Source organism: Berghia stephanieae, chromosome 4, assembly GCF_034508935.2.
Source record: "Berghia stephanieae isolate SIO BIC M18660-M18661 chromosome 4, UCSD_Bste_1.3, whole genome shotgun sequence".
NCBI classification, from domain to species: domain Eukaryota; kingdom Metazoa; phylum Mollusca; class Gastropoda; order Nudibranchia; family Aeolidiidae; genus Berghia; species Berghia stephanieae.
In genome coordinates this window covers 77,593,666-77,607,738 of record NC_088363.1, presented here as the reverse complement: position 1 = coordinate 77,607,738, position 14,073 = coordinate 77,593,666, and the positions used below count along the sequence as shown (strand labels likewise).

At 35.1% G+C, this 14,073-nt stretch overlaps 1 protein-coding gene across 1 annotated transcript in view; it reads right to left on the bottom strand.

Annotated features, from left to right (window-relative positions):
- Positions 1-10,688: 10,688 nt before the first annotated feature.
- LOC144971301 (ATPase family AAA domain-containing protein 3-like) overlaps positions 10,689-14,073 on the bottom strand; it is a 31,502-nt gene continuing 28,117 nt past the window's right edge. Inside the window, exon 15 of the mRNA XM_078911923.1 lies at positions 10,689-12,973. Coding sequence (XP_078768049.1) covers positions 12,704-12,973 — 270 coding nt within the window. The 3' untranslated portion in view covers positions 10,689-12,703. The remainder of the gene's footprint in view (positions 12,974-14,073) is intronic.

The following is a 14,073-nucleotide window of genomic DNA, read 5'->3' as shown; positions in this document are numbered from 1 at the left end:
ATATATTTTAAAATTAATTATAAACATTTGAGCTTTGAAAATGGATGTGACTCATTGTGACATTGGTCCTACATATAGTGCACATAACTGTAACTGTTACATTATTGTTATACATTTTTCTGTGTTTTACATTATGATCATGTGTTTGTGTTTTACATTAATGTTCTTAGCTCTGTGTCATGGAAGTAAATCCAGATTTGACAGCCAATGAAAATCGATTTGTCATGTCTTTTTTTCTCTTGATCTCTGACCCCGAGTTGCTAAGCAACTCTTTCAAGTTTTTATAACATTACAATAACATCATCTTGTTATTTGGAAACACCTGTATATACTTTTTTTCTTTGCTTTATTAATATATATAAATATATACACAGTGATTATTTGATACATTTTGTGCACACCAGTTAGGTCTTTTCGTTATACCCATCTGATTGTTAAAGGGCACATTGCTCTACTTGTTTTTGTTTTTTTATTACTTGACACCAGTGCCCCTGGCATTATCAAATTAAGTCAAATAATCCTCAGATGTGGATATATATATATATATCCTTTAATTTTCTTTAAATGTTTTTTAAAGTCATAATTTGCTTTATATATTAAGCATTGCCACAAAAAATTGAATTTATTTGTAGTTGTGATGGTTTTTACACAAGTTTTGCCCCCTTTCTGAGTAATTTACTGGTGGTGAAATGGCTTATAATTGTTGAGATGTGGTAATTTGAATAATAAGGAAACAAGTCCATTTGTATTATTTTTTAAAAATGATTTTGTCTAGGTCAAGATAACTATTTCATTGAACGCAACGGGTAGTGCAATTGATTTGTAATTTATTTTAGTCATTATTACTTCCATAGTGGGCATGGAGGCCCTTACTGTGTCTTTAATCCCCCTACATCTGTTTTCCAACATGCTTGCTTTCTTTGTCCTGGGATGAGATTTTACTACAATTTTCTTCCTTTTTACTGGTGCTGATATGACCTAAGTGTGTTGCAAGCGCCGTAAAACCCTTAAAAACAAACAAACAAACAGACTTATAGGTGATCTCAAACTAAATACATTGGTGGTATGCTCTTTGATTCTACATCTGATCTCTATTTGTCCCAGTTCCCCTTTGTCTTACTTTCTCTTGGGTGCTTTAATTGTAATTGTAATTCTAGAACTTTTTACAATCCCATTTTCATCCTTTTTACTGGCACTGATATTTGATATGACCTTAATGATTTGCAAGCGCTGTGAAACCCTTAAAAACAAACAGTCATTATTAAATTAGTGTACCAGGTCTCAGGGTGGTTGTTTTTTAACACCCCAGGGGTCACTTGTTGTGTCTTCTATCCCTCTATCTGTTTTCCAAGTTTGCTTTCTGTCAAGTCTTGGAACAAGATTACAGTGTGAAACATATTCCTCATCCTTTCTCAGCATACATAAAAATTAGAAATAATTGAAACGTGTACAAAGAAAATGTATTTATTTCATTTCGGATATCGATATTCATTCAGGGAATGCATGAGAATGTGAAATAAGAGGATGAGGAATGTGTATGGCACTGTACTTAGTTTTGTCTTAGCCTTGGCCTGATTCCTTAGCTGGGAGGGAAACAGTTGTGGTTTTGGGAGATGATATTTTTTTCTTTGTAAATCATCTGTCGGTTATGTACTGTTACATTTTTTGTTTTGAATCTAGGTGCTGGATGGGGTTTTCTGGCTTCCCATAGTGGATGTCAGGGATGTCACTTGCTATGTCTTTTGTCCCTTGCATATGTTTTCCAACTCGCTTTTCTTAGTCTTGTAATGAGGAGTCCTTGTCTAGAGGGAAACAGTCAAATGTATAGTTTTAGATTCCTTGTGCTGGTAAATCATTTCTCTCTTGTTTACCGTATATTTTTGTTTTGAATATATTAATGAACGGTAAACATTTGAATGTATTCCTTATAGTGGGATCTTGTTCTTGTGTCTGGATGAGACTTTTAGGTATCAGGTTTCTGGAGATGGGAGGATAGAAGATTAACAGAATTCTACTTCTAATTTTGATCTGTCAGCTTTTTAAAAAAAATCATTATTCTCGAGATGCTTTTCTTAACTTCATGGGAAAAATAATGAAACTGTGCTTGGATATAGCCTCTCCACTTTTCTCATGTGTGACGCAATGGATATTTATATTCTTTGGATAGTGTACGGTTGCTATTGTAGTTCTAGAACTATATTATATATATATATATATATCGGGTGTGAGAAAACAAATCCAAAGGGGGAAAAATTGAGAAGCCTGCCACTGTCAGGCTATAAATGATGCGAATCTTAAATTTTCCCACAATCAGTTATTGAAAAGTATGTTTTAAAATTTAAAAACCAAAAACTAAAGGTTCCTCTCCATTTCTCTCCATTTTAAAATTTTGATTCCCAACTGTTTTAATCTTTTTTTATCAAAGATCTCGGATGTAATTCTCATATTTTGATGTGATCTAATGGTTTCCCATTTTCCTTTTTGATTTTCCAATGTCTTGATTTGTTATTCAATCCCACACTTATATAGGCCATCAATGACCCTTGGATTCAAGTTGGGGTTCATTGGATGCCGGTCATCTTTGGAAATAAATTGAATATGATTTCTGCTTGTATTTAAAATCCCAACTTATTCCAAAATTTATCCTGATCGGTCATTTGTTTTTCAACACTAGTCACACTACAATGCTAAATCAAGACGCAAGTTTGGAAACTTTTTATATCATCATTTTTTAACGACTTTGGTATAACCAGCATAGTTTCTTAACCAATAGAGCATTTTTAAAAATTAAACTTGGCAAGTATTAACCTAACGTCTTGTTTTTGTTGCTTGAAAATTTCAAATACTTTTGATTTCTACTTTGTATTGAAATTTGATGTAGCATCATAATTTTTTCCATTTTTTTTCACACCCTATGTGTTTATTATGTACATAGGCTTTCCCCAACAGGCTCCTTTATTATCCATTTAAAAAGTGAATATTTAAATCTCATATAAAATACCCGAAATCAATTCGTGGATATAATTATGCCGTCTAAGATTTATATTTATACATATTTGTCCTTGTACACCTCTTTAACAACTGTGATTGTTTATATTGCAAGGTATTTGCTCCCTTAGTTTTATTTTAAAGATCACTTTGTGTGACTAATTATCTCTTTATATTTTAAACAAATTTATTTACCTTTGGAATAAAATATTGCAGTTGTAAATTATTAAATGGCAACATTAAAAAATTAGAATTTGCGTGTGCCTATAATTTTTGATAGCTTTGAGTGAAGACTTGCCTATCGCCGTCGATTTTCCGCATGTCCCATGAAAATTTATTTTTTTTAAGACTTAACTATCACCTGATGTATTATTCCTGAAATTTGGGGATTTTTCTGTAAAATGTTCCATATTTGAAATTGAGGATAGGCATGACTGACTTGATCTAGGTAGATTCAGTTTTAGTTTTATGTGAGAGTAGAAAAATTAGTCCAGACTATGTAGAGAATTTTTCTTTTTCCTGAGCACATTGAATTGAAATGCTTTTTAGGGAAAGCGCTATATAGATATATTTGTTATTGCTGTTATTATTATTAAAATGATTATTACTGTTATGTATTAAAATTATAATTATTATTTCGATGTGTTCTTACGAACTTGGGTGTGTTCAAACAATACACATTGCCTTTGCACTCTTTTTGATCCGGGACTTTTTATTTAGGGCTTGTTCAGTGTTCATAAATTCTATATACCTGGGTGGGGTTCCTGACCTCCCATAGTGGGCAAGGCGGTACATACTGTGTCTTCTATTCCCTTATGTCTGTTTTCCAACATGCTTTATGCCTTTGTCTTGGAATGAGATTACTTGGTTTTGTCCTGGCCCTGGCCGGAGTCCTGCCTGGGAGGGAAACAGTCAAATGCATAGTTATTGTTTTGGGAGATGAAATTTTTTTCCTTGTAAATCATCTCTCTGTTATGTTTTATTATATTTGATATTTTGAATGTATAAGCATTTGAGTGTATTCCTTGTTGGATTTTGTGCTAGTGTCTGGATGAGACTTATAGGTGATCTCAAACTAAGTACATTGGTGGTATACTCTTGGAATCTACATCTGATCCCTATTTGTTCTCAGTTCCCCTATATCTTACTTTTTCCTTGGGTTCTTTAATTGTAATTCTAGAACTTTTTACTATCCCATTTTCTTCCTTTTTACTGGCGATAACCTAATTGTGTTGCAAGCGCCGTAAAACTCTTAAAAAACGAAAACAAAACAAACGATCCCTATTTGTTCCCAGTTCCCCTTTGTCTTACTTTCTCTTGGGTGCTTTAATTGTAATTCTAGAACTTTTTACTATTCCATTTTCTTCCTCTTTACTGGCTCTGATATAACCTAAATGTGTTGCAAGCGCCGTAAAAACCTTAAAAACAAAACATAAATTCTACTTCTACTCTCTCTCTCTCTTCCTTAAGTCTGTGTCATAAACGTGTTACAAGCTCTGTAAAATAAACAGCATAACAAAGAGTTGACCATTTTAGGAGGAAACACAGGGTGTAAACAAATTACCATTTACATAATGCAATGTTGTAAATTTATTTTCACCTTTGTTACAACTTTTTAAATTAGTAACGGAATTGCCAACCATTATGGCATTGCATATTTGAATAAGTAAGGTTGTCCAAAATACACAAATATGAGGAAATTTACATGAGAATGAGCTAAAAGTGTTCTCAGCTATGGGAATGGCTTGGTTCTCTTGTACTTTGCCACATTCTTCTAGGGATGAGAAAGGATGTATCTTGAGTAGCAGGATCAATCCCGAGTTGTGGAGTGATATATATGCCCTCCTGAATGCTAACATTACCAATCCCCTTATTTGTGACATTGGTAAATTAACTATTTCACCTATTTCACCATGCTTCTTGAAACAGAAATATTAATTATTTGTTGAAATTATGAAATAATGAAGTCATGGCAGTTGCAGATTAGCTATTGCCAAGTCTGATGTTCATATTCCCTGTTGCTATATGTAATTTTTTTATTTTTTCCTACATCTAGCAAGTTAAAATGGACATTTCAGTTAGTCTTATATTTCAGTAATTTATTTTTGTTTTTGTAACTGTTGCAAATCAGGGTATGCATATGCCAAATTCCTTGATGTTTGTTTTGTGTATATGTATACTAAGTTGTGCCATTTGCTCATAAATTGAGGATAAAAGGAAACCGGCCATGTCATATTTTATGAAAATGTCACTTGTAGGTGTGTAGACAAAATCTTACTTTACACTTTAAGTTACAAACATATCAGGCTTGGTGAGGTTCATGACCTCCCATAGTGGGCAGGGAAGTACTTGCTTTGTTTTCCAATTGCTTTCTGTCTTTGTCTTGGAATGAGATTCTGGGTGGGGTTCCTGACCTCCCGTAGTGGGCAAGGAGGGACTTACTGTCTTCTATCCCCCTATATGTTTTCCAGTTGCTTTCTGTCGTTGTCTTGGAGTGAGATTACTTGGTTTTGTCCTGACCCTGGCTGGGAGGGAAACAGTCAAATGCATAGTTATTGTTTTGGGAGATGATATTTTTTTCCTTGTAAATCATCTCTCTGTTACGTATTATTATGTTTGTTATTTTTAATGTATAATGTAAGCATTTGAGTGTATTCCTCTTTGTTGGATTTTGTGCTTGTGTCCGGATGAGACTTATAGGTGATCTCAAACTAAGTACATTGATGGTTTGCTCTTGGAATCTGCATCTGATCCCTATTTGTTCCCAGTTCCCCTTTGTCTTCCTTTCTCTTGGGTGCTTTAATTGTAATTCTAGAACTTTTTACTATCCCATTTTCTTCCTTTTTACTGGTGCTGATATAACCTAAATGTGTTGCAAGCGCCGTAAAACCCTTAAAAACAAAAAAAAAAAAAACTTTGTCTTTGTCTTGGAATGAGATTACTTTCGTCCTGACCCGAGTCCTGGGCTGGGAGGGAAACAGTCGTATGTATAGTTATAGTTTTGAGATATTTTTTTTTTCCTTGTAAATCATCTCTGTTATGTATTGTATTTTTTTGAACATATGATTTGTAAACATTTGAGTGTTTTCCTCTTAGTGTGGACCTGTGCTTGTGTCAGGATGAGACTTTTAGGCGATCTCAAACCATACACGTTGATAGTATGCTCTTGGAATCTATGTCATTTGTGCCATTTCCATTTGTCTTACTTTTCTTGTGCGCTTTTAATTGTAAATCTATAACTTTTTTACTGTCCCATTTACTTCCTTTTTACACTTTGGCACTGAATTGACCAAATGTCAAACTAAGCACACTGATAGTGTTCCCTATTTGAACCATTCCCCTTTATCTTTACTTTTTCTTCCAAGTCCATCAAGAATGTTTTTACTATCCAATTTTCTTCCTTTTTACTGGCGCTGATATGACCTAAATGTGTTGCAAGCACCGTAAAACCCTTAAAAACAAACATAGTCATATAACAATGAAGTCAATTGTCTGCTTTGGAAAGGATGCAAGTCTATAGCCGAGATATTTTATTGGACAAAAAATCCCAACTGTTGGGTTGAAATTTGATTGACTGGTAAGGATACTACTACTAGTAGTACCTGTGGATTTAGAGACACTTTTATGTGACATGACTCAGATGGCAAAACAGTAAGCATTTGTGTTCAAATGTTGTCATAAAGTTATTTGTCATGTCAGATCTTTGCGAAATTGAATTATTATAACATCCAATTTGCATATAATCCGGAGGAGCACATCTCCAATTTCCTCCTTTGGAAGCTCTCCCTTAATGTTTAACTGACAAGAGGAGAGGGATATCTTTTCGATGCGAGTGTGAGTGATATTCACTACTTATCTTTATGAGTGCTTATCAATGTTTCATACCATTTAATCAGTCCTGCATATTAATCAAGACTTTCAATTTGAGTTGTAAAAGAATAATATGAAGCAAATCAATTCAACAAAGAAAATTTTCATTAAGATTTATGGTCAAAATCTTTTAAAGAGTGTAATTACTTCCAACAACTATCATATTACACTCATATTCCGTCAGTTTTTAAAACAGCATAATAGGGCTTTTTATTGTGGAATTAATGCTGGACTCAGAAAACGTTATCACTAACTTATTTTAGTAATATTTATCAGTTTTTGTCATTTGAATAAAACTTCAGATAAGCAAGACTTCCTCACAAAAGAGGCACATGGCAATAACAAACCCAGACTAAATGACATCAGTTAGATATGGAAGGGGGTCCAGATAGCTCAGTTGGTAAAGCACTCGCTTCACAATCAAAGGGACTGAGATCAATCCCAGGTGCAATCAAGGTTTTTTTCCGACTCCCCTATCCACCCAGCAGTGATTGGGTAGCTGGTGGAAAGTACTTTGCGATAGACTAGCATCCTATCCAAAGGGTAGCATGCAATTGCTATTGCCTGTTTCACGCTACAGAAACAGATAAACTCCGGCTCCATGGGCCTAATGTCAGCTCATAAATATTGAATATGTAAATGTAATGCTAATTTAAATTTTCAACATCAGTAACCAACTTATAAGATATTTTAAGTTAATTTTTTTTTTCTCTTTAAAATAGCGTTAACTTTATATATTCTCTATCTCTGCTGCAAATTACTGAAATATCAAAATCCTTAATATTTTTTCCATTTCCATAAGTCCATAATTGTCATCAAATTTCTGTAACAATTATTATCCATAAAAGTATGGTAATGCCCCATATAGGTGAATCACTGAAGGATACTTGAAAACAAGATCTTGGATATCATAATTGAGCACAGTCCTCACATTACAAATTAATGACTGGACTGACCTCCGGTTTATGTTATGTTACCACTGCTATTGATATCAAATATATGGCTGGCAGTCAATCCTGCCATTGAAGACTGCTGCAGTCAGATCACATGGTTTTTAGAATTTTTAAAAACATCTGACATGCCTTTGTAATAAAGGAAAATGTACTTCCTTGATAAATGTTATATGCGACCAGACTACGTAGCCAATAAAAATCACTCTATAATTGGGAAAAAAAAGACAACTGTGAAGTACCATAATATATCCTCATGGCTGCAGTTGGCCATGTTACCACATAACTATATTTTAAATCATTTCTGCTCATGTTCCATGCTTTGGTTTTTAGAAGTTTCTTTTTGTTTTGTCTGAGCTTCCCCTAGTCTCCACCGAAAATTTGATTTCTTTGATGTCTATCATCAAAATGATTAATACATGTATATTAAAGACGAAACTTCTCTCTTCAATGAATGGAGCTCACATAGTGTTATTTTCTTGATCTGTATATGTAAAATGCATAATAATACACAGCAAAAACAAAAAAAAAGCTTGATGACTTGATGTGTTTTTTCCTTTTTTAACAATGTTTTTGTTTTTCAATAAATCATTCCATTTTATTGATTGTAGTTCTCCGATTTTGTTATTGAAGGAATATGTTTTTCTTGTCCCTGCTCACCAAGCTTTCAACGTCAGGTTACCAAAAATATTGATTTATTAATAGAGCCCTTATCCACAATAAATTTCGAACATTCTAGGATATTTACAAGGATGCAAATCCATTTTAAAGTTCCATATCTACAAGCATTTGAATCCAGATTTTCTAATCCAAAGGCAAGTGATTTATCGCCATAAATTTGTCGTCAGATTCCAAAGAAAATAAATTGAAAACACAAATTCAATTCACTTTGCAGATGAAGCATGTGTGAAGAAACAGTTGTCTGGAAAGGACTTGAGGAAAGAGTAAGACAGGGAAATGGTTCAAGTAGGGAACAAATGTAGATTCCAAGAACACACTTTCAGTGTACTTATTGCTTGTTTTGTTTTTAAGGGTTTTATGGCGCTTGTGACACATTTCAGCGCCAGTAAAAACGAAAATGGGATAGTAAAAAGATCTAGAATTAGAATTAAAGCACCCAAGAAAAGGGAAGACTAAGGGTAATTGGTTCAAATAGGAAACGTGTAGATTCCAAGAGCGCACTACCAAAGTACTTCATTTGAGATCACCTAAAAGTCTCATCCAGGCACAAGCACAGGTCCCCACTAAGAGGATGTTTTTGTTTTTGTTTTCAAGGGTTTTACGGCGCTTGCAACACATTTAGGATATAACAGCGCCACTAAAAAGGAAGAAAATGGGATAGAAAAAGTTCTAGAATTACGATTAAAGTATCCAAGAAAAAATAAGACAAAGGGGAATTGGGAACAAACAGGGATCAGATGTAGATTCCAAGAGCATACCATCAATGTACTTAGTTTGAGATCACCAATTAGTCTCATCTGGACACAAGCACGGTCCCCACTAAGAGTAAGAGGAATACACTCAAACGCTTACATTATAAATTTAAAATAACAAATATAATAGATAACAGAAAGATGATTTACAAGGAAAAAAAATATCTCCCAAAACAATAACTATGCATTCGACTGTTTCCCACCCAGCCAGGACTCTGGCCAGAGCCAGGACAAAACCAAGTAATCTCATTCCAAGACAAAGACAAAATGCAAGTTGGAAAACATATATGGGGATGGAAGGCACAGTATGTACCTCCTTGCCCATCATGGAAGGTCAGGAACCCCACCCAGCCACTAAGAGGAATACACTCAAATGTTTACAAATCATATATAATATGTAAACAAAATGTAATGCAGTGCATAACAGAGAGATGATTTACAAGGAAAAAAATGTCATCTCCCAAAACTGTAACTGTATATTTGACTGTTTCCCTCCCAGCCAAGGACTCCGGCTAGGGACAGGACAAAACTAAGTAATCCCATTCCTAGACAAAGTCGGAAAGCAATTGGAAAACAGATATAGGGAGATAGACACAGCAAGTTCCTCCCTGCCCACTATGGGAACCGCACCCAGGATTTAGATCCTATCTAAGGCAGGTGATAGGATAGCCAGAAGATTTAGATCCTATCTAAGGCAGGTGATAGGATAGCCAGAAGATTTAGATCCTATCTAAGGCAGGTGATAGAATAGCCAAAAGATTTAGATCCTATCTAAGGCAGGCGATAGACTTAACATAAAGGGAGACCATTTTGAAAGAGGAAAAAATATCACCCCGCATAAAAAGATGAATAATCTTTTTACCTCTTGGCAAAAGACTCCATGCTGGGCTCAGGTAAACAGGACAAATAGTAATAGTTTAGGGGGATAGATGGGAGAACCAATGTTCTCTTGCCCTATGGGATATTCCAACCATCACACATAAATATTTATAAACAGTTCAGCACGAAAATCTTTAAGTCAAGACTGGGCCTATTTGTTCCAAGGGAGACAAGTGATTGTTGTTAGGGTCTTACGGTGCTTAAGTAATAGCAGCGCCAGTAAAAAGGAAGAAAATTGGATAGTGAAAAGATTCTAGATGTACAATTAAAAGGACTTGAGGGAAAAGTAAGACATTGTTTGTTTTTTGTTTTGTTTTTGTTTTTAAGGGTTTTACGGCGCTTGCAACACATTAAGGTCATATCAGCGCCAGTAAAAAGAAAGAAAATGGGATAGTAAAAAGTTATAGAATTACAATAAAGCATCCGAGAAAAGGGAAGGCAAAGGGGAATTGGTTCAAAAAGAAACAGGTGTAGATTCCAAAAGCACTCTATCAAAGTACTTAGTTTGAGATCACTAAAAGTCTCATCCAGACACAAGCACAGGTCCCAACTAAGAGGAACACACTCAAATGTTTACCAATCATATAATATAATGTGTAAACTAAACATAATACAATGCATAACAGAGAGATGATTTACAAGGAAAAAAATATCATCTCCCAAAACTATAACTATACATTCGACTGTTTCCCCCTCAGCCAAGGACTCTGACCAAGGTCAGGACAAAACCAAACAATCTCATTCCAAGACAAAGACAGAAAGCAATTGGAAAACAGAGGGGATAAAAGACAAAGCAAGTACCTCCCTGCCCGCTATGGGAGGTAGGAACCCCACCCAGAAAGTAAGACATTCAAAATAACAAATATAACAATACATAACAGAGAGATGATTTACAAGGAAAAGAATATCTACCAAAACAATAACTATGCATTTGACTGTTTCGCTCGCAGCCAAGCACGATGGCCAGAGCCAGGGCAAAACCAAGTGATCTCATTCCAAGACAAAGACAGAAAGCAAATTGGAAAACATATAAAGGGATAGAAGACACAGAAAGTGCCACCCTGCCCACTATGGGAGGCCAGGAACTCCACCAAGGGAGACAAGTGAGGAGTGATAGTGATTAGGCACTAGATCAATACTTTGACTAAGGCCATCAGAAGTACTAGTGGAGGGATCATAAATGGTCTGGTCAAAAATGTTAAGCACACCCCCTCCACACACATATTAAATCCACACAAACGCACGCCTAACATTAAATGCAGCAAGGAAATCGATGGCATCTTTCAATAGATTTAATTCTAGAATGCACAAGTGAACGCCTTGTTAGTTCCGAGATTTCCATGTTAGCCTCTGAAAGTACTCGAGATTTTCGTGAAAATAGAGGGATTAAAAAAGGAAATTATTATATGTTTAAAATTTCCGTGATTCAAGATTTGCGTGCTGCTCTGTAGAAACAGAAATATGTCTGCTTTCAAAATTTGACAAACGACAACTTTCAATGATAAAATCCTTTATTAAATTATCACTCAACTTCATTCCATTCCTTGTGAACAAGATATCGAACATAAAATTAACATTCACCAATAAAACAACAGAATTGACCTTTTGTAGTATCCTACTGGAAATTAGCAACACTGACCTACAAGAAGCCATGATCAAATATTATTAAAGATGTAATGGAAGCCTGCATCCAGTGTAATACTTAAAAGAAATCATAACCACAAGCCCCCCCCCCCCCCCCATCCAAAAAAAAAACCTGAACAAAAACAAACAAAAACGCTTTAACTTGAGCTTTTATAAAGCGCAATATCCACTAACGTGCTCAAAGTGCTTTACAAGTGGTCCCTCATCAACAGCAACACGTAACATGTAGAACGGGACATGACACTTGTTAGGCTATATTGCAATTTTTTTTTCCAACAGAGACAATACTGTTCACGGCCCGGTGCTCATTTTACATTTAAAGAGCTTTTTCCGAGGACTCAACTATGCGCCGAGTGAGACTTGAACCCAGGATCTTCTAATCTGAAAGCGAGTGTCATACCACTAGACCACAAGACCACAGAGCTGCAGCCCAATGCTCAAAACCCTGCACACACTTGGCATCACACAAACAATGAGGAAAACTCTCAAGACTCAGCTTTTTCTTTCACTCAAGGCAGTTATTACGTCTTAACACATAAGGAATACAAGCAGTGAACCTCAGATAAAATAAGGCCAGTGGGACTGAGGATTAGAGAGGAAGGTCAATTCTAACATTAGTCTAGACTAGGCAATTTTTGTTTGTCTAATATATTCTGAGGTCCACTGTGTCATTATCACAGATTAAGTTCCGTAAAAAATTAAAAATTTCTTCCCGTCTAAGATTCTTTAAGAATGCAAAACATACAAATAATGCCATGTTCAAAATCACTCTCTCAGTAATAAGTAATCAGCTCTTACCTATCAGGCACACACCATAAAAATGACCATGTCAACCGCATACACAAGAGTGTAATGTTGAAAAATGCAATACTAATGACGGTAGTCCATTGCAATAACTATAGGAATAACCCAACTGTCACGACCCACAATTATTTATGATCAAGACGAGGGCTTGTTAGGCTTGTTATCTTCAGGACCTGATGGTGATGATGAATGGGAAGATGTGGAAGATTCATTTTTAGAGTTTTTTAAAGCATTATGAAGGATCCTTGTTGCTAAACTGTTTTTTGATGACCTGTAAAATGTATCTGATCCCTCCATGCCTTGCTGCCATGCCACTTTCTTGGCGTGTTGAGAAATTGAATCTTGAACAATGTCATCCATCATCTCCTGAGTAAGAATTCCATCCTCTGATGCATAAGCTTGAGCCTATGAAGACAGGTATTAGAAAACAAGGATACAATCAATAAAACATCAATTACCTGAAAAAAAGTTAAATCAGATTAGAGATTCTCATATGCTCTAACATTCATTCAAATACAAAGGCAGAATTCCAGCTATTGTCAGGACTGATGAAGCCTGCTTATGGTTAAAGTAAGAAAATATTGCTCAGTCATTGTGCTGAAAATGATTGAGTTTCCAGTGGAGCATTAGATGCCCGCACGTTAAAGTCATATCTGATCTGATGAAAAGACATAAAAGTAGCTGGGTCGAGGTCTTCTGACCTCCCATGGTGGGCAGGAGGTCAATTGCTTCTATCTCCCTATATCTGTTTTCTAATTTGCTTTCTGTCTTTGTCTTGGAATGAGATTTCTTAGTTTGTCCTAGCCCTGGCCGGAGTCCTTAGCTAAGAGGGAAACAGTCAAATGTATAGTTAAAAGTTTTGGGAGATGATTTTTTTTCCTTGTAATTGTAATTCATATCTCTTTTATTCAGTTATATTTGTTGTTTTGCATTATATAATGATTTGCAAACATTTGAGTGCATTCCTTTTAGTGGAATCATATGCTTGTGCCTATATGAGATTTTTAGGTGATCTCAAACTAAGTACATTGATGATATGCTCAGACCTGCCAACCCCTTACATTCCAAAAGTGGAATCAGAACACCAGAAAAAATAAATTTTAGCCAAAAATTTACCTCCCTATCCCAGAGAAATTATTTACTACAAGGGAGGAAATACCATCTTCCAAAATAAATAAACATTTGACAGTTTCCTCATCAGCCAAGCACTCGCCCTGGGCCAAGATAAGACTAATTTAATTCCAAGACAAATACATAAAGCAACCCGGAAAAGGACCAGGAAAGACGCAGGAAATATGACCTCTCTGCCCACAATGGGAGGTCAAAAGTCCCTATCCTGGGTTATTAATCTTTATTTTCCTATTTAATTGCAATGATAAAATGCCTTGCCTGTTACATTACGAAATTTACTTTTTTTTTATAATTAGTGTCAATTTACCTATTACATAAAAAATCAACTGATCAAAAAAAAAATAAAAATAAATAAACACAATGCCAAAATGTCA